At 42.7% G+C, this 21,013-nt stretch overlaps 1 protein-coding gene across 1 annotated transcript in view; it reads right to left on the reverse strand.

Moving 5' to 3' along the window:
- Nucleotides 1-21,013, reverse strand: part of CDC5L (cell division cycle 5 like) — a 50,089-nt gene that overhangs the window by 16,190 nt on the left and 12,886 nt on the right. Inside the window, exons 7-11 of the mRNA XM_030886907.2 lie at nucleotides 19,731-19,919; nucleotides 16,861-17,009; nucleotides 6,761-6,923; nucleotides 2,849-3,013; nucleotides 582-662 (exon numbers count right to left, since the gene is read on the reverse strand). Coding sequence (XP_030742767.2) covers nucleotides 582-662; nucleotides 2,849-3,013; nucleotides 6,761-6,923; nucleotides 16,861-17,009; nucleotides 19,731-19,919 — 747 coding nt within the window. The remainder of the gene's footprint in view (nucleotides 1-581; nucleotides 663-2,848; nucleotides 3,014-6,760; nucleotides 6,924-16,860; nucleotides 17,010-19,730; nucleotides 19,920-21,013) is intronic.

Raw genomic sequence — 21,013 nt, forward strand, 5'->3', positions numbered from 1 at the left:
AGAATGATGATGGCAACAAATGTATAAATGTGCTTGACACAATGGAAGTATGTATGGATTGTGATAAGAGTTGTACAAAGTCCCCAATGATTGTTTTTTAAACGTGCTGAAAAACTTGGCTTATACACAAGTATATACGGTAATTCCAAAACTAAATTAGCCACCATTCAGTCAATTCCAACTCACAGTGAGTTTGTAGGACACACTAAACTGCCCCATAGGGTGTCCAAGGTTATAAACTTTTACGAAAGTAGGCCATCGCTTCTTTCTCTCATGGAGCAGCTGGTGGTTTTGAACCAACAGTCTACTGTGCCATCCACCACCCACCCCACCCAGCCCTTGTCACGGAGTTGATTCTGATTCGCAGTGACTCTCTATAGGGTTTCCCAGATGGTAAAGTTTTATGGGGAAAGTGAGCCTCATCTTTCTCCCAGAGTAGCAGTCAGCAGCCCAACACCAAACCCACAGCACCATCAGGGCACCTATATTCCAAACAGTGGATAGGATTTTACTTCATAATTTCGATAGATGGCATACAAAGTATCAATCGCATGCAAACTTTAAAACTTCCTAGTACTTACTTCTGAAGGTCTTGGCAGATCTTTCTGGACAGCTTTGTGCATTCGTTTCATTTCCTTGACACGCTCGGCATCTCGGATAGCCTACAAAATGATTTTGCGTCTATTACTGCAGCTATGGAGTATTTGACACATCTCAATAACGTTTACACTGTGGTCTACCAGATCATGTACATTTAAATGCTGAAACTATGGAAGTCTGTGTAACTCTGCAGAATGGCAACAAAGTTAACCATCCAGATTTCTTGGATAGAGATCAGAAGGAAGCTCCTTATGCTGTGCTGACTTGTGGTCTGAGAATGCACCTGTAGCTTGTACTGAACACTGGCTCCAAGTCAAGATTAGGCGAAAGCCCTATATGAATAACTGTGCCCCCACATACATGAACCATAACTGGGAACTAGCTCTCCTGTACCCAGAGAGCAGCTGAGTTTCTGAGCTGTTTTCTGTTCTCTCTCCTTATGGCCTGAGTTTATGAAGACCCCAAGTATTCCCACTCGAAGTTCAGTGACATGTGAACCAGCCTTTAACTATCACTAATCATATCCCAACATCATACTCTAGTCAACGATCATTTTATTCGCCTTTGTGAGGCATCCTAGAGTCCAGTGAGGGAGCATAACTCAAAATGATTTAAAGGAAGAAAAATCCAGCGAGCCATCCGGCAATGTCACTTGAGAATAATTTTTCCTCTGTTGGATGGAACATGTCTTTTTTTTTTTTTTTTTTTAATCCAAACCTTTTAAAGAGTAGAAACTAACTAATGAATTCTAGAAGGTAAAGCAATTTTACTTAACCTAGTGCTGCGGCTGCCTAAGGACTTCTCTGCCTCTTAGAAATTGGACTAATACTATGGATGCAATCTTCATCATTTTCAGCATGTTCTTTTCAAAATTAAAAAGAATTTGCTCTACTGCTCATACTGATGAACTCTTCGGGTGGGACAAAAAAAGTGGGGGTGAATTTTACATTATAAAGAAAGCATTACTGAAAATAAAGTCCTGCATGACTTAAAAAAAGGTAACCAGTTTATTCATTCTCTCATTACAATAGAAACTAAGCACTCCCAATGTCTCCTAGAGCATACTCCAAACTCACGTGGACAGGGCTAACAATCATTCTTTTCTTATCTAAATGAAAATCTTAAAGGAAACTCTTAGTTATCCCTCCTGCAGTAGAGCCTTTCCCATTTATCCTAGAAGCTACTGACTCCATTTTAAAAGCCAGCTAATAAAGTTGTAGTTTCCATATTTTAAAATGATGAACTGTGTGGGACAACACACGAACATGTCACTCCGTTTCTGAGAGTGACTGTAACTCGAAGTAGCTGAGAGAACCACGGGAAGGACTCTCCTATGTTCCTTCCCAGCAAAGACAGTCACGCTGGCGTCCCTCTAAAACATGATTTCCCATTGATGCCGATACAATCCCGAGGTGAAAGCTTCTTAACATGACCTGACAGACTTCAGTGGGACGGGAAGAGGGTCAAAGGACCTCAGTTCTAATTCCAAACTCAGCACCTGCCAAGTCAGGAGACCGGGGAAGTCAACTCAATTCATCTCCCCGTTTACTTCCTCATAAAATAGCGCTAATATTGATCCTATTTACATAGCCAGGGTGGTGTTAAGTCCAAATGGGAAAGTTATTAAATAAAAAATATATTCATACAAGGTACTATTAATCTTATTCTGACAAATCCCTACGTTTCCAAATGTTTTATTCATTTATACTGACATAAATCCATTTACTCATCCACCATAAGATCCGTTTGTTTTTAAAATGACCAATAATATCTTTGTTCTGGCTATGGTAAAAGCGTTATCTAAAAGACTAAGCCTGCTCCATCTAATCACTGCAGCAGAACGGCCTCGTACCATTTCCAAAGCTTTAAATCTGAGCAGAGCAAACTGCCACATCTTTCTCCCACAAAGCAGATGGTGGGCTCAAACCACTGACCTTCCACTAACCAAACGAGTGCTTTAACCACTGTCCCACCAGGGCTCCTTTCTAAAGACTACATATATGTATTTCACATAGGCGTGATGAATTTGACAGACACTGCCACACACAGATAACATTTTATAAGTGCTATCACGATATTTTAAGTTTATTGTTAAGATTACATGAGACTGTATTATGAACTGCATCAATAATTTACCAGGGTAAATGTTTTCTTGACACTGAGAAAACTTGTCAGCAGACATCTTGCTATCGGCCGGCGTTCATTCTCCCAGACTCCTGAGTGCCTCTCTTCTGGCACAATGTCTCACCTGTTTTCGTGCGTCCACGTCAGCAGCATCTTCCACGTAAGTGTCATCTACTTCTCGGTCTTCTAGCTCCTTCTCAGCATTTTCTGGTAGAACAATTTCAAAGTCATTCTTAGGGGCAGGAAGGCCCAACAACCCTAAGCGGAGATGTTCACGGGACTCTCGCTCCTGTAAAAATAATGGAGCCTTTCTGTGTCATTCATCTTAAGTACTCCATCAGTACTCTAAGAATTTCTAGAAAAGTACCAGCCTGATAGTAATCATAGGAAAATGATTCCTGACTTCAGTACCGAAACCAGTTTTTTGCTTAATTTCCATCTCCCTTTCTGTCCCACATTGAGACCAATCAAAAACTTTGACTTAACACAACCACACACATCCCTCCAGGGGGAAGAATAACGGAAACCATGGGGGAAGGGAGACAGTGGTTAATGTGAGACATGAAAATAATTTATAATCTATCAAGGGGTCATGAGGGCGAGGGAGGGGGGAAAAAGAGGAGCTGATACCAAAGGCTCAACAGAAAGTAATTGTCTAGTAGAAAAGAATGATGGCAACATATGCACAACTATGCCTGATACAACTGATGTATGGGTTGTAATAAGAGCTGTAAGAGTCCTCAATACAATGATAAAACCTTTGACTTACAATCAGTATAGCTATAACAAGACACTCACATAGAAGGTTAGAAATTGCTCTCTGCTGGTAGAAACATGTCCTTTATGCACGGTACTTTCATTTGAAGGAACACATTTTAGAAGTGAAATTTAGCAGCCAAAGAGAAGAGAAAATTTCAAAAGGCCAACCTAGTAGTACTGGAGCAAGATCAATTAACTCCCGCACAACTTTAATTAAAGTTAATAAGCCTTTATTAGCTGGGGGTTAAGGGGAGGCTAGAGCCCAATTCTCCCTCAACCCCAAATGCTCAAAGAAGAAAGTTTTTATACTGTGGAATAAACAAGGCACAAGGGCAGGTGGAGTCATAATATATGGAAAAATGGGTATTTATAAAAATAAAATGGAGTGGGGATGGGGAGGGAGGGAAAAAATGAGGAGCTGATAGCAAGGGCTCAAGTAGAAAGCAAATGTTTTGGGAAGGATGAGGGCAACAAATGTACAAATGTGCTTGACACAGTGGATGTATGTATGGATTATGATAAGAGTTGTACGAGCCCCTACTAAAATGATTTTTAAAAAGAAAAGAAAAGGCTATGGTTCCCATATCAAACTTGAAGGAAGGCATATAATAAATATAAAGGCCTATTTTCTATAAGCTAAATCATTCTAAATGAACCTTTATGCTCACACAACCAAAATAGCATAAAATCAAATGGAGCAGGAGGAAAAATGAGAAGCTGACTCCAAGGGCTCAAGTAGAAAGAAAATGCTTTGAAAAATGATGATGGCAACACATGTACAAATGTGCCGGACACGATGGATGGATGTGTGGATGGATTGAAATCAGGGCTGTAAGAGCCCCCAGGAACATGATTTAAAATGGAGCTTTGCAAGCAACATCAGAAATTTCAAAAATAACTGGCAACAGCACTTACAGAAGGAATAACAGTAGTTGCAAAATGGCCACACTTGGGTCAGTACGAATGGCTATCCTCAGGCTAATTAACAATGTAACAGTATGGTTACACTGCCAAATGGCTATACTTAATACAAACATTATGGTTACACCGGGGCTAATTGTAGTGGGTTACTACACGCGGACTAACAAAACCTAATCTGAAATATGCTTTAATTTCTAAGTGTGGGGGTTCAAATGGAAATACTAAAATATCCACAGAACAAAGAAAACTGAGTCTACAGCTCCCACTGGCTCGGCCCTCCTGCCTCCGTTACACAGACGCTGGTCAGCGGCAGATCAGTGCGGTGCCCAACCATGCTCCAAGTTTATTCACTGTCCTCCGCCAGGGCAGGCCAGGACATCTTCAGCGTACACCTCCTTCAGCGACGGCGGTCCTGGATCTTACCCAACACCTGTGACTGCGTTCGGTCTGCTGGCTTTATTCAAGACTTATGCGTATGGCAACAAGTTATTTTTGGACTCGGCTTAATACTGCCAATTTCCCAGAGAATAATCTCTAAAACCAACACGTCTTTACTCAACTTTGGACCCTCATATAGCCAGACCCATGCTTTGAATCAGTCTTAACAGGTCTAATTCTTAAGCAGTCATTCAGAGTTGGCATTAAGAAATAAAGAGAACAAATCTATACACAGAGCTAGAAGAGCACAACTTATAAATGAAAACCTGTCCAATATTATTGCAACTTATTACAAAAAATTCACAATGACTTCCTGGCATCAGATAATAAAGCCCAGTAATGAAGTAACAAAAACAGTAACTTAGGCAGAAGCAAAAACTGGAACTTGGAAATACTGACTTTCTATATCACCTTGCAAATTATACAAATTGAAATTTCCTTGAGGTCAGTATGAACACCAAACTAACTTGACTTTGAGGCTGCTCTCTTCAAGGCTGAACACTAACAGACTTTTAAGGCTCAAAACCTAACTCACAAAACATCTATTTAGAATAGAAAAAAGGACAATATATCACAAGAAAGTATACTAAATGAAAGAAAAACTAAAGTCTTGGAACACAAGGAGCATTATTATGAGCACCATCAATACAGGCAAACATATTAAGAATATAAAAAAGTGTATTTATGAGTCCAAAAGATTAACCCCTGCATTAAGCCTTACAAATCATTTTCTTTTACTGGTGTACATAGTTGTACAGATTCTTATCATTTTGCTGACAGGCTATTTCAGGCAAAGCCTTCCCATGTAGCTGGTTCCTGTAAGAAACTGCGTGGCTTCTGGACTTACAAACCTGCAACAACTGTCGGTGCCTCCACAAGTGACCTCGTGACAGACGAGAACATGAGTACACGTGACTGGTCACAGTGTTAAAAGTTTTGTTGCATGTACTGACAAGTGAAAAAATTTAATTTAGCACCCCAGAGAGATTTACAAGTATATGTACACATGAAGCACATTGTATAGGTACATACAGATTTGCAGAGTATGGAAAGTGACCTGGGACAGTCCCTCCACCACCACAACACAGGAGCTGGCAGGAGCTGGCAGAATCAACTCTGACAGCACTCAGGGCCTAGATGAGCACCTGAAGGAAGGGCAGTGGCTGTCGAAGGAGAAGCTGGTAAATGTGGGGAATGTAACCATGGGGTTGGCAGCCACACTCCTGTTGCAGCTTGCTGGTGCTGGGAAGGCAATCATGGTCGTGCCCTCCAAAAATCAGGGTTTGTGTTCTGTCTGTCTGGTGGTTTAACAAGGGATCTGCGCATAGGCTGGCCACTCTTTCACCCATGGAAACCTCTGTGAAGAGTAATACAGTCTTCACCAAAAGAGAAGAACCCCTACACAAATGAGCAAAGGCAGCCTGCAATGAACAGCAGCAGTAATCCCTGAAGAGGAGACCTATTTTCAGAGCTGCCATGAGCATTCAGCATGATCAGTTCACAACAAAAACTTTACAGAGAAACTAAAGGTATGGGCCAATCACAGGAAAAAAGAATGAACAGAGACTATCCCTGAAGAGGCCCTGTTAATGAACTCAACAGACAATGACTTCCCACTAACCGCCTTAGTTATGACATGGAGAAAGAAAGAAAAATCCGGGAAAAGATGGAAGCAGAGGTTTCAAAAAGTTTGTGGGAAATTTTTATTTTCTTCTAATTCCATTTTTCCATGAACTTTTTAAAGCACTTTCCAAACCCCATATGCGTAAGTAGGAATTATCCAGAGAGAAATTATAAAAAGAAATTAAATAAATGCTGGAACATGTTTGCAGTGTATGTTGTCACAATAAAAAAAGGGCACACACACAAAAACAATCACAAAGTCTGCAGCAGAACTGAAGAGAGAACTGACACTCACCATCTGCTTCACGTAGGAGGGATCACTGTAGTCTGCCATGCCATCCTCAGGATTGATGTTTAACTTGTCTCGCAGGGGAGTTCTTCCCGGGGTGGAGTTGGTAACTGGCTTGGGAGTGGTCCCACTCCTTGGAGTAAGCCCTTCGGGTCCATGAGAAGGAGTCCTGGAGAAACAGAAAAGCCACTTAATTTTTTTAGAGTGCCACTTACATATTTTTAAATTGTACTTTCAAATGTTTTTCACATATTTCACAGGATAAAAAAAGAGATTCCAGACATTTTGTTTCTCTACTTGGTTTTAAGTTAGCTCTCTGGGTTAAAATAAAGGTTTAGTGCAGCTAATTGGGCCTTCACCCTGCAAACAAAGTTCTTTTGTCTTAATGAACGTCAAGTAAAGCTGTTACAACGTGCACTACCTCCCTAATCTAGGACCGCCAAACGTCACTTCAAACTCTCTTGATGCGTCAGGGAGGCTGAGAGTATATCCGCTATTTCAGCGTGAAAGGAGGTGTGACGTCACACGCAGTGACCCAGATGCTTGATTGGAGTTCAAGTCTTCATCACTGTTCTCCTCCTTCCTGGCTACCAAGCGACTGATTATCAGCGTTGTGCACATTTTAAGTAGTTGGTCCCTTTATATTTTGTTCAGAAACCAAAACCAAGCTTTCAGAATCAGATTTAAATGTGAATATATTCAGAGAATCTCCTAGGGATAGTCTGTAGACTTTCCAACTTATATTTTAAGTGTTAAAAGACTTTGTGCTTTCTAATCTTACTTCTTGTTTCCTGGCTGTGGACCAGGAAGGTGGAGCTGCCAGACAAGGCGAGAGATAGGGGAGATGTTATTGTATAAGACAGGGTCCCTGCCCTTAAGGAGCTTACAAGCTAGCTGAGAAACAAGACATACACAGACAGGGAAAGAAGAAATTAGGCTCTTATGATAGTTAGGTTTATTGTGCCAACTGGGCTTCTCCAGGAACATGTGGACTGTTTAATCAGGTTGTAGCTTGACTGGAGGGCAACCAATCAAGATAAATGGCTCTGCAAAGCCAGCTGCTTCTTCCTTCTCCCTGGTTCCACCAAAGTGAGTTCAGCTGAGCCCTCTATACTGCTGGGCGGGCTGTAGTATTCCTTCTCACTGTATAAGCCTGTCCTTATATATTTAAGTGTTCCGGTTTTGTTTCTCTAGAGAACCCTGCCAAACACAATTGATACCAGGAGTGGTTCTAAAGGAACAAGATCATAAATATGGGTTTCCTGAATTTGGCTCTCTGGCCTGATTAGGCCTAACAGTACTGAGAATGCTGCCTCTACCCGTAAAAGCATGGATAAGTCTGTCACTATTACTAGAGAGGGTGGTGTTCATCCACGGTGTGAAGTGGCGAAAGCTGTTATCCACGACATCAGCACCAATAGATGCAGTGCTGGTGAGGAGAGGCTCTTGATGATCATGTATTTGATTTTTTTTCCAGCAGTTTTGTCAGGATGAGAAGTATAGGGAAGCTGGTTGGCTGGTCCTCCTTATAATAGACATGTGATCAAGGAAAGGGATCATCTCAGAACCATATCTCAAATGCCAAAGAAAAAACCTTAAAGCTTCTGCATGTGTTAAAGAGCACCTTCTCTCTTCTAGAGACATTGCTGAAAAACAAATCCAGTCTAATCATACAAGTACCTGAATTATAGCATCAGCTGAACTGTGGGCCTAGAACAGTGTCTGATATTACAGTAAAGGCAGTAAGAAAAGAAATGGACCCTGAAACATGGGACGGGTCTGTATGGGCCGATGATCCAGAGGAGGAGGATATTGAGGTCCTAGAGTTGACTGAGCCACCGCAGTCAAGACATCCACCCCTCCCACCCGAGGGGATTAATCCACTATCGGTAAAACAACTCACACCTGTGCATATTAACCAAACTGCTCAAGCTGAAATGCCAGGTGGGGCTGCATCTGTAGCATTGTCTAAGGGAGATGCCTTACCAGATATTGCTGAGATCCCCCAGAAAACACCCCCACCACCAGGTATTTCCTCTAGAACTGTAAGTAGAACTAAGTCTCAGAAAGTTCCTAAAGATGAGTTACAAAAAAAAAAAAAGATGAGTTACAGATGGTAACTCAGGAAGAAATGAACTATACTCATAAAGACCTGCTCGAGTTTCCAATATGTACAAACGGCAACCTGGGGAATATGCATGGGAATGGTTACTAACGGTATGATACCAGTGCAAGGAATGTAACCCTAAACCAGCCGGAGTTCTTTGACATGCGCCCCCTAAGCACTGATTCTTCTTTCAGTGTCTCAGCAAAAGAGGTTAAAAGTTTATTTGGTTGGTTCACTGAAGCATGGGCTGACAGACAGCCAGCATTAGACCAACTTGAGGTACCTGACCTACCTTGGTACACTGTAGATTATGACATCCAAAAGCTTACGGAATTGGTTTGTTAGAATGGATCTAACAGAATAATCCCATAGACGCACAAAACGAGTGGCCCTGAGGACATACCTTCCACCCAAAACCATAGGGAACAAGTTGAAGGGGAGCCAGCACTTCTGAAAACTCCTGTGATTATTATTTTATGTAAACCAGGATTAACAGTGGGAACTGCCCTAATTAAACTACAACATTTGACAATGGGGCTGATTGGGCCCCATAGTGGTAGGGGCCAGGGGTAGCACTGAATCAGCAGAGACAGGGTGAGCATGGTTATCATAATGGACAGCAAGGTTTCCGTAATTAGAGCAACCTGTCTCATGTGAAGTTATGGCACTGACTACTTAGTCACAATAGCTATGTGATCTATACAAGCAGAAAAATGTGAGATCAGGTGAAGAGCAGTTAACTCAAATCACCAGAATAGAGTCACGACCCCCCAATCAATTCCTTGCCTTGATGCAGTTTGCAAACCAACAACCCCTTAAATGAGGGGAAGGCCAGGTCCCTCTGAAGAAGGACCCTGCTATATCAACAAAGGTTTATACTGTTGTTAGTCTTTCTTCTAGCCTTCCCCAAAGGGACCTGTGGCCTTTCACAAGAGTGAGTGCCCATTGGAGGAAATAATCAAACTTTTCGTGGATTACTGGACACTGGCTCGGAACTGACACTAATTTCAGGAGAACCAAAATGTTTCGAAGGCCCACCAGTCATGGGCATATGGAGGTCAAGTTATTAATGGAGTTTTAGCTCAGGTACGCCTCACCATGGATCCAGTGGGCCCCCAAACCCATCCTGTCCTTAGTTCCCCAGATCCAGAATGCACCATTGGAATAGACATACTTAGCAACTGGTAGAACCCCCATAATGGATCCCTAAAATGTGGAATAAGGGCTATAATGTTAGGAAAGGCCAAATGGACACCATTAGAACTGCCATTGCCTAGGAAAATAGTAAACCAAAAGCAATATGGCATTCCTGGAGGGATTGCAGAGATCAGTGCCACCATAAGACTTGAAGGATGCAGGGGTGATGATTCCTACCACATCCTCGTTTAACTCACCTATTTGGCCTGTACAAAAAACAGATGGATCTTAAGAGAATGACAGTGTATTATCGTAAACTTAGCCAGGTGGGGGCTCTCAATTTCAGCTACCATTCCAGATGTGGTTTCATTGCTTGAGCAAATTAACACTTTTCCTAGTACTTGGTATGCAGTTACCAATCTGGCCGATGTCGTCTTCTCAATACCAATTTTGAAGGACCACCAGAATCAGTTTGCCTTCAGCTGGCAGGGGCAACAATACACTTTCACAACTCTCCCCATGGGTACACGTCGACTCTTCCGCCCTGTGCCATAATTTAGTCTGAAGGGACCTTGATGTCACACAGATCCATTATACTGATGACATCATGTTGATTGAACCCATTAAGGAAAATGTATCAAAATCAGTGGTTCTCAACCCTCCGAATGCCGTGACCCTTTAATACAGTTCCTCATGTTGTGGTGACTCCCCAACCATAAAATTATTTTCATTGCTCCTTCATAACTATAATTTTGCTACTTTTATAAATTGGGCGACCCCTGTGAAAGGGTCGTTCAACCCCCAAAGGGGTCGCAACTCACAGGTTGAGATCCACTGCTCTAGATTCATTGGCACATCTGTAGGCAAGAGGGTGAGAAATCACACCAACGAAGACTCAGGCAGCCTCCATCTCAGTAAAATTTCTACAGTCCAGTGGTGTGGGGCATGTCGAGATATTCCTACTAAAGTGAAGGATAAGCTATTGCCATCTGCCCCCACGCACCCAACAACTAAACAGGAGGCATAACGCCTACTGGGCTTCTTCAGATCTTGGAGGCAACATATCCCTCATTCGAGTATGGTACTCTAACGTATTTATCAAGTGACGTGAAAGGCTGCCAGTTTTTGAGTGGGGCCCAGAACAAGAAAAGGCTCTGCAACAGGTTCACGCTGCCGTGCAAGCTGCTTTGCCACTGGGGCCATATGATCCAGCTGACCCAATGGTGCTAGAAAGGTGTCAGTCCCAGATAGAGATGCAGTGTGGAGTCTTTGGCAGGCCCTTATTGGCAAAATACAGCCTTGACCCTTGGGAATTTGGAGTAAAGTTCTGCCATCATCTGCAGACTACTCCCCTTTTGAAAAACAGCTGTTGGCCTGTTACAGGGCCTTACTGGAGACTGAAGGCCTCACCACAGGCCACCAAGTCACTAGGAGGTCTGAGCTGCCCATCATGACCTGGGTCATAAAGTCGGACGTGCACAACAACACTCCATCATCAAATGCCAGGTGGTATATAGGAGACTGGGCTAGAGCAGGACCTGAAGGTACACAGAGGCCCAAATGCCACAGCCTCCATTCCTGTTACAGTACCTTTATTCTCCCAGTCTGTACCTATGGCCTCCTGGGGAGTTCCTTATGATGAGTTGACAAAGGAACAGAAAATTCATGCTTGATTTACGGATGGCAAACCGTGGAGGTGCCACTTGTAAGTGGACAGCAGCAGCACTACAGCCCCTTTCTGGGATCTCCCTGAAGGACAGTGGTGAAGCGAAATACTCAATGGGCAGAACCTTGAGCAGTGCACCTGGTTGTTCAGTTTGCCTGGAAGGAAAAATGGGCAAGCGTGCAACTGTATACTGATTCACGGACTATGGCTGATGGTTTGGCTGGACGGTCAAGGACTTTGAAGGAGCATGATTGGAAAATAGGTGACAAGAAAGTTTGGAGAAGAGGTATGTGGAGAGACCTGTCTGAATGGGCCAAGAAAGTAATCGTGTCTCGTGTGAACGCTCACCAAAGGGTTACCTCTGAAGAGGAGGACTTTAACAACAGAGTGGATAAGATGGCATGGCCTGTGGAGACTAGCCCCCCTTTTCCTCCACTGCTCCTGTCACTGCCCAATGGACACATGAACAAAGGGCACATGGTGGCAGGGATGGAGGTTATGCATGGGCACAGCAACATGAACTTCCACTCACCAAGACTGACCTGGCCACACTGAATGCCCCATCTGCCAGCAGCAGAGACCAACATTGAGTCCAATATATGGGACCATTCCTTGGAGAACCAGCAACCTGGTGGCAGGTTGATTACATAGGACTACTTCCATCAGAGGGAACAGCATTTTGTTCTTACTGGAATACACACTTACTCTGAATATGAATTTGCCTTCCCTGCACGCAATGCCTTCTGCCAAAACTACCATTTGTGGACTTACAGAATGCCTCATCCACTAGCATGGCATCTGTGGTAGTTACATAATCTCGTGTCAACTTGAGGGTATTAAGAGTGAAGGGGTGCACCACATCAGGGTGAAATGCTAAGACCGTGTAACAGAGTAGGAGAGCAATGAAGTCCCTGGGGAATACCAAAAATAGAGTTCAGGGACAGAGCGTGGCAATCCATCAGACTGAACTGGAAAACACTCCTAAAAGGTCAAAAAACAGACCTATAAACTATTTATAGGTTTTTCTTTTTCTTGTCTTTGGGAGTTTTTATTGTTTTGTTTTCTTTTCTTGTTTGGTTTTACTCTGTTTTTGTGCTTATTATTGTCTCTGCATGTCTATCTAGATAAGATAGGCAGGATACACAATGCAGAAGAGAAAATGATGGAACTGACGGTTCTGGGGGAACACAGGAGAAGGGGAGGCAGGGGAAAGGAAGTGGGAGTTAACAAACCCAGGGACAAGGGAACAATAAGTGATCTAAAATCAATGGCTAAGAGGGTGTGGGATGCCTAGTAGGACTTGATCAAGGGCAATGTAACCAAGAGGAATTACTGAAACCCGAATGAAGGCTGAACATAATAGTGGGACAAGAGGAAAGTAAAAGGAAATAGAGTGAAAAACTAGGAGGCAACTAGGGTATTTATCGAGGTCTAAATACAGGCATGTACATATGTAAATATATTTATATGTTAACGATAGGGAAATAGAACTATGTACATATATTTATAGGTTAAGTTTTATGGTAGCAGACAGACATTGGGTCTCTACTCAAATACTCCCGCAACACAAGAACACTTTGTTCTAATAACCTGGAATTCCATGATGCTCACTTTCCTGACACAACCGCTGAAGACAAAATGGGTGCATAAGCAAATGTGATGAAGAAAGCTGATGGCGCCCAGCTATTAAAAGATAAAGTGTCTGGGGTCTTAAGACCCAGAATAAAAATCATATCAATGTGAATGAGGGGGAGGGCAGAATGGAGTCCCAAAGCCCATGTGTAGACAATTGGACATTCCCTTACAGAGATGATAGCTCACAAGAGATGAACCAGTCAAGGTGCACTATAGCAATGATGAAATATACAACTTTCCTCTAGTTCCTAAATGCTTCCTCACCACACATTATCATGACCCCAATTCTACCTTACAAATCTGGCTAGACCAGAGCATGTACATGGGTACAGATAAGAGCTGGAAACACAGGGAATCCAGGACAGATAAACCCCTCAGGACCAATAAGGGGAGCTATACCAGGAGAGTAAGGGGAAGGGGAAGGGAGAAAAGGGAACCAATCACAGTGATCTACATATAACCTCTTCCCAGGGGGGCGGACAACAGAAAAGTGGGTGAAGGGAGACATTGGTCAGTGTAAGACATGAAAAAATAAGTTTATAAATTATCTAGGGTTCATGAGGGAGGGGAAAAATGAGGTGATACCAAGGGTTCAAGTAGAAAGAAAATGATGATGGCAACAAAGGTACAAATGTGCTTGACTCAATGGATGGATGTACAGATTGTGATTAAGAGCTGTACAAGCCCCCAATAAAAAGATTTTTAAAAAATCAAAACAAGAAAATAATTAATGATTATTCTTTTTTTTTTTTTTTAAGAGCGAAGGGGTGGAGTATAGCTTGTCAATCAGGTCACGGCCTAATGATGCCTCCTTGTGAGCATGGCCTTCTCAAGAGGATCCTGGGAACACCCTCTTCCTATTGAGGAGCCACACTGAGAGAGCTGAAGGAACCATATGGAGACCTGTGCCAGCACTGGTATGCTTCTACCAGCAATGGATCTGCAAGACTTTGCAGCCACCGGCCTGTGATCTTCCTGCATTTGTCATCATTTTATGTGCTGTGTGAGTCTAAAGAGGACTTTATGAACTAAATTGGACATGTGGGCTAACATCAGACTTATGAACTTCATCTGGACTAGGCTGGGATGTTTTCTCAATATACAATTGCTCTTTGATATAAAGCTCTGTCTTACACATATGACTGTCTCTGGATTTGTTTCTCTAGTCACCTGGCCTAACACAGCATCCTACACAGCGTTGTTGCAGCTCAAGGAACTCACTTCGCAGCAAATGCAGTGTAGCAATAAGCCCATGCCCATGGAATCTACTGGTCGTACCATGTTCATCATCCTGAAACAGCTGGCTTGATTCGACGACAGAATGGCCTTCTAAAGACACCAATTACAGCGCCAGGTAGGTGGCAATCTTTCAGGGCTGGAACAATAGTCTCCAGGAGGCTGTATGCTCTAAACCAGTGGCCAATATATGGTGCTGTGTCTCTTATCTCCTAATAGCTGGATTCATGGGTCCAGGAAACAAGGAGTGGAAGCCAGATGGCACCACTCACTATTACTCCTAGTGATCCACTTGTAGCCTTTTTGCTTCCTGTCCCAGCAACCCTAAGCCCTTCAGGCCTGGAGATCCTAGTTCCAAAGGAAAGAACACTTCCATCTGGAAACACAACACCAATTCCACTGAATTGGTTAAGAATGCCCCCTGGCCACTTTGTCCTCCTCGTGCCTTTGGATAAACAAGTAAAGGGTGTCCCTTCACTGAATGGAGTGACTGATCCTGATTACCAACGGGGAAATTGGATTGGACTGGTGCTCCATAATGGAGGTAAAGGAAGAATATGTCTAGACTCCAGGAGATCCCATAGGCCATCTCTTAGTGCTACATGCCCTGTGATTACAGTAAATGGTAAACTACAGCAACCCAATCCTGACAGGATATCTAATGACTCAGACCCGTCAGAATGAAGGTCTGGATCACCCCACCAGGCAAAGAACCATGACCAGCTGAAGGCAAAGGAAATACAAAATGGGTTGTGACCAATTGCAAAGGTGGGGCTTGTGATTTTTAGTATTTCTTCTATGTGCTTGTTGAATATCTTTCAGTTGTTCATGTGTAATATACCAGATACAAATAGGTTCAGTGTGTCTTCATTTATACACATGCTAGCTACATGATGTTAAGTGTAAGTATGATTTCATTAATGTCTAAAAGAGTTAGACTATGATAATTAGGTGCTGCTCCTGGAGCTAGTCCTTTGCCTCAACCATATGCTGCACTGCCTGTGGACCGAACCAACCCTGGGATCGAGCCTATCCGGGCACTGTGTCACCTTGCTGAGCATCACTAGAATTTAAGACTCCATCTGGTGTGATAAGAGTTGTATGAGCCCCTAATAAAATGATTTTTTAAAAAGACTCCATCTGGATCTGCTTCACTTTGCAACTACTGGCCTCTGCTACACTTTACTTCTCACCTTCCTGCTGTTGCTGCCCCACCCTGCTGTCTGCTTGCCTGAGGGCAGATTCTGCTGTGCTTCCTTGAACTGGACAGCAGCTGGCATGTGTCCTTCAAGGACCTTCAATATATCTGTTCCACAAAAGTGAGTCGAACTGAGCCTTCTGTACTGCTGTAATTAGCTGTTGCATTCCTTCTCGCTATATAAACAAATATATATACATATATATATATATACACACACACACACACACACATATGCCCTGGTTTTGTTTCTCTAGAGAACCCTGCCTAACACAGCTCTCTTACAAGCCTTGCATACATACTAGATGTTGTGTAAGGATCTGGTTGCCAAAGCATCTTGATTCTGCTGCCATGGTGAACTGTAAGAGTCTGAGATGCTTCCCATACTACACAACTTGTGTTTTGAAGATATAACATGCTCTACTGAACAATAAAGGACATACTCCTAAACCATCCGGAATGAAAGCAAACCAGAAATAGCTCTGACCCTTAGTTCCAATTCCACTTTAACACAACTTGCTTTTATCGTTATCTATAGATCCAATTCTTCTTAAAAGCAGTAGCTTAAAACAAAACAAAACCTTGTAAACAAATACGGACTTGTAGTTAATATTATGCATGTTAAAGTGTAAAACAGACTAATACCTAATAAAGAATAAGATGCATTACAAAAATAAGACATATTTGAAAAGGAAAAAAGCCAAATGGCTATGTGGATGTTCACTTTACCGTTCTAACAAACTTTTCTGAATGTTAGATTCTCCATAAAAGCTGGTGAAAATATAATAGGAATACATGTGTTAAGAGTTGTCATTTTATAAGAGTCATAAAATGATGATTAACAATGGGTCAATCTGGTCTTTCCAGGCAAAAAAATACTCAAAAACGAGGTGGTAACATCAGAAGCTTTGGATAAAAATGTTCTGCCATCAGCATCATGCAGTATTTAACAATTACAAGACTAACAGACAGTGTTCTGTTACTGACACCTGAGTCAGAAGAAATCAAAGAGGCGAGTGAAACACAGATTTCCTTTCTCTGTCAATACTATTTCAGCAAACATGATACTCAGATCCTTGGATTCAAATTTTGCTAAGGCACAAACTCTGAAAGTTTATTCACCATACCTGAACGGGGTAGAGAGAACAGTGTTTGGTGTCTGTACAACCTGTCGCTGTGGAGTCACACCTGAGAAGTCGCTCTCATGCAAAGGGGTATTGAGGCCACCTTTTAATGGTGTGTCCACATTGGTGAGGGCCATGAGATTCTGGGCTTCCTGGTGAGAAAGAAGGTAAAATAGCATGGTTAGCAGTTCAAAAGGACAGCAGAATCCACTATAAAAACTTCAAGCAGGCAGACTTCATATGCATTTTCTCAAAAGAAAATTACTCACAGGTCATAGAAGTCAATACTTCCTCATCACCTTAAATACCAACCCCCTCAGAAGTCTTATCGAGTGTTATATGCAAAGGTATACTCTGTGGCCTTACATACGAAATTGCCTGCACCTAAAAGCTTCTTTTATTACTTATGCCATGCCTCCTTCTTTATAAGCATAAAGAACTAATCTCCCAGTGTGAATTCAAGCTGTCAGAACATCTGGGTTTCATTCTGGCTTCCACACTAAACAATCCTGTCACCAGTCTGCATTCACTTCTGTGGGCTGCAGTGTCTTCTCCTGGGGTGTTAGGTCTATAAGCAGCTGGCCCACCCACCTCTCGTAAGAAAACAACTTGAGGGGACACATCTTCTCATCGAGTCTGGTCTGACTTCTTCAAGCAGGCCTCATCATCCTCTCTCTGGTCACTCTGCTACGGCCCTGCTTCTCACTGCCTTCACTGCACCTCTAAGTCTCAATTCCCAGCTACAGGCCACCAGACTATTTTCAACTGGGGTGACAATACTGCCTCTCAGCGCACACACTCTTCTTGCACTCTAACCTTGATACTCCTTCCATCAAGAGCAGGCAGCCACATCCCCTTCCTTTGAACATGCGTAGGCTTGTGACTCATTTCTAACTAAGAGAATGAAGAGGTGATGCAGCCTTGGCTTTCAGGGTTACGTGAAAAAAGTCTTCATAGCTGAGGTCCCATACACTACTAAGCAGAGACATCCGTTATCCTGGACCCACAGACACCGTGAATGTAATGAACAGGCGTGTTAAGCCACTAGGTTTGGGGATGGAAGGGAGAGAACCAAAGCAAGGCTTATTCCATTAGGTGTGTCTCTTCCATGGAAAACTCAAAGGTTGATGGGTGGTTTGGGGGCCTTACCAAATACAAAGTGTTTCTCAGAAAGAACTTAAATCCCACAGGCTTAGAACTTATAAGAAAAGGATTAAATGGTAAAGCATATACCCCCTCAAGTGTGGATGTGATATGCCAAACCATATACACCAACTTTACAAGTAGCCAAAGCTCTAACATACACTGTACTGAAAGTATCAAAAAATGGTCGGGGGAAGGAGAGGGACCCAGTACATGATTGGCCAGTACAATGCTGGGGCACCTGAGAGCCATCTACCAGGTGGCAGTTGTTTCACTGTCATGCTGTTACAGTGGAAAAATTCCCTTCTCTTAAAATGAAACTACACAAGATTTGTGAGGCAGCAGTGAAGCAACAACCATTACGTCCTGAAGCGTGTCATTTGTTCGACACACTGAAAAACACATGGAGGTGTCGCCACGTTTCAGTGTATCTTGGTACCACTTCCCGGTTCCATGTCTACTTCTCCACACTAACGGTCAGCCCTGGGGACCAACAGCCACCCTAGGCCCATCACCAGACTTCTGTCAGACTCACAGAAAATGGGAGCCACAAAGCACCAAGAACCCACCAGAGGCTTTCCTACCAGCCTCCCTGCTGCCTGGCAAGCTCTGCCTCATTCAGTCACACTGGGCCCATCTAATGGCATTTCTCTGATCCTTCAACTCTCCTCTTCAGACCTTACTTCTCCCCACAGTTGGATACCGCCCAAGTCCTATGATAAATCCCTGATCTATAATGGTCATAGGGTTCTGCTCCCTTGATGCACCCCAGGACGGTCCTACCCAGCTCAAAGGAGGCCCAGAGATGACAGCAAAATGCCTATCCCGGCTCTCCATAAAACAGCAGCGGGAGGGATCACCGCTATCACACAGGGCAGAGCCAAACATGCAACAAGGGTTCACAAGGCTAAGGTCTCAGATTCTTACCTAAAAGTAAGCTTAAACAGTATTACAGCCATCAGCTTGACCACCAACTTCTGTCCAATTTTAATGACTGAATCCCATGTTGTAGGAATTATACCTCAATAAAGCTATTTTTAAAAACACGAACGGATTTCTACTAAATCCTGACTTATATTACAATATAACTTTTCCCCAAAAAGGTAAGGGTGAGGGAGCTTTTAATTTTACCTAAAATGTTCAAGTTCTACAAATGTATACTTGCAAACTAGCATGGCCAGCATACCTTGCTTTATTGTGCTTGCAGATAATGGCTATTTCAAATAGAAGGTTCATGGCGAGCCTGCAACAAGCAAGGGTTGGAGCCATTTGTATGACAGCATGGCTCGCTCTTCCTGTGTTTCTGTGAGAGTTCAGTCATTCTCACAATACCCCATCTCTTCTATAATGTGATTGCACACTTATTAGACAATGTCAAAGTGCAAGCCTAACTGGTACAAGCATTGAGAACACAAAGCATTGGTGACTTGTTCTACTGCAACATCTGTTTTATTGCAGTGTAGGTAGCAAACCCCCAGCACCACCGAGTTGAAAAAACAGCAGGGGCGAGCGTCTGCTCTGGAAAGGGAGAGTGAGGCCAACCTGGAGGTAAAGTAAATCACTGAGAAAGTATACACTGGTAGTCTGCACTGAATGAAAATCACTCTAATTTATATGTTCAAGACTCAGTTCCAAAACATTCACCCCAGATCACAAGTGCTCTCCTTCAGAACACTTTCAAGGGCCAAAAAACGAATCCAGTGTGGAGTACTACCTAGTGGCCAGCTTACCTGCAGAATCCTGTCCTGGGAGGCGGGCGTCCGTGGTGTCCTCAGAGCGATGCTGTTGTTGGTAACGCTGTACTCAGACAGGAGTGTGCTGGAAGCAGAGTTGGTGATGCCAGATTCCTCAGCAGTTTGACGGGCAATTTCACTTGCCTGACCGACTTTTACAACTTCCTGAAGTTCAGCGTCTGAAATCTAAAAAGGACACAACACTTTAATCCGAGAACCAATACAGCTTCAGAATGGCCATACTTCAGGAGGTTGAACTGCTACAGCCATGTGCCAAACAGATGAGTTCATTTTCCTACTCTACTTACTCGTTTTAAGTTCCCATAATAAAGTGCAACAAACTTTTTCTGATAAAATGGGAGAGGAAATCTGCAAATGATATAAAATCAAACTGAAAAGATTAATTTAACTACTTTTACCATATCGACCATCTCGTTATCCAACATGTCACATTTACAAAATACAAGTCAAAAATGCCTGGTTATTTTGCATTTTAACAATGTGCACCGGGCAGTAACATGCACAAGGTCTGCAGGAAGAATAACATTGCTGATGGTCAACTTAGCTGGACCACAATTCCCAAGGTTTGGCAGCTATGTGATGATGTGGTCATCCTCCATCTCCAACTTAACACCAATTTTCACATAACGAACTCATCTTTAGAACCCAAGTGAAGGGGGGGTTGGGGGTGGCAACATCCCCACTCAAAGTCTTTCAAATCAACAAAAATATCAATCTATGGCACATAAGATGGGTTACACAAAACAATCAATATGAGGTGAGATAGGTGTTTCCAGAGTAATGGTATCAAAATAATATCCTATGGCACATAAGACGGGTTACACAAAACAATCAATATGAGGTGAGATAGGTGTTTCCAGAGTAATGGTATCAAAATAATATCCTAAGAACTAAGAGGGAAAAGAAATTTACACAGGCAAAAATTCCAATGTATGAAACATTACAAGATATAGCAACATGTGACAATATTATTTTATGTTTATGCCCAAGAATCTTGTGCTGATGTGACAGGGCACTCATACGGGGACTGCTTCTGGTCTAGACCATGAAATGTGTCCTAGTGCTGTCATATAACTCCAAGGTTCTGACAAGGACTTATTTAAATGTGTAACTCATCCACTAGACTACAATTCTCTTAAGGGGGACCCCATGCAGAACATAAGGCTGGAACACATCTTTGAACATCTACTGCATGAACAGTACAGTTGTGTAAACTCACACAGTAAAAAGCTTGTGTTTAACAGTCCTTGAACTAACTA

This window comes from Echinops telfairi, unplaced genomic scaffold (genome assembly GCF_000313985.2).
Source record: "Echinops telfairi isolate 266 unplaced genomic scaffold, ASM31398v2 ScPeMD7_3533;HRSCAF=4204_1, whole genome shotgun sequence".
Classification (NCBI taxonomy): Eukaryota; Metazoa; Chordata; class Mammalia; order Afrosoricida; family Tenrecidae; genus Echinops; species Echinops telfairi.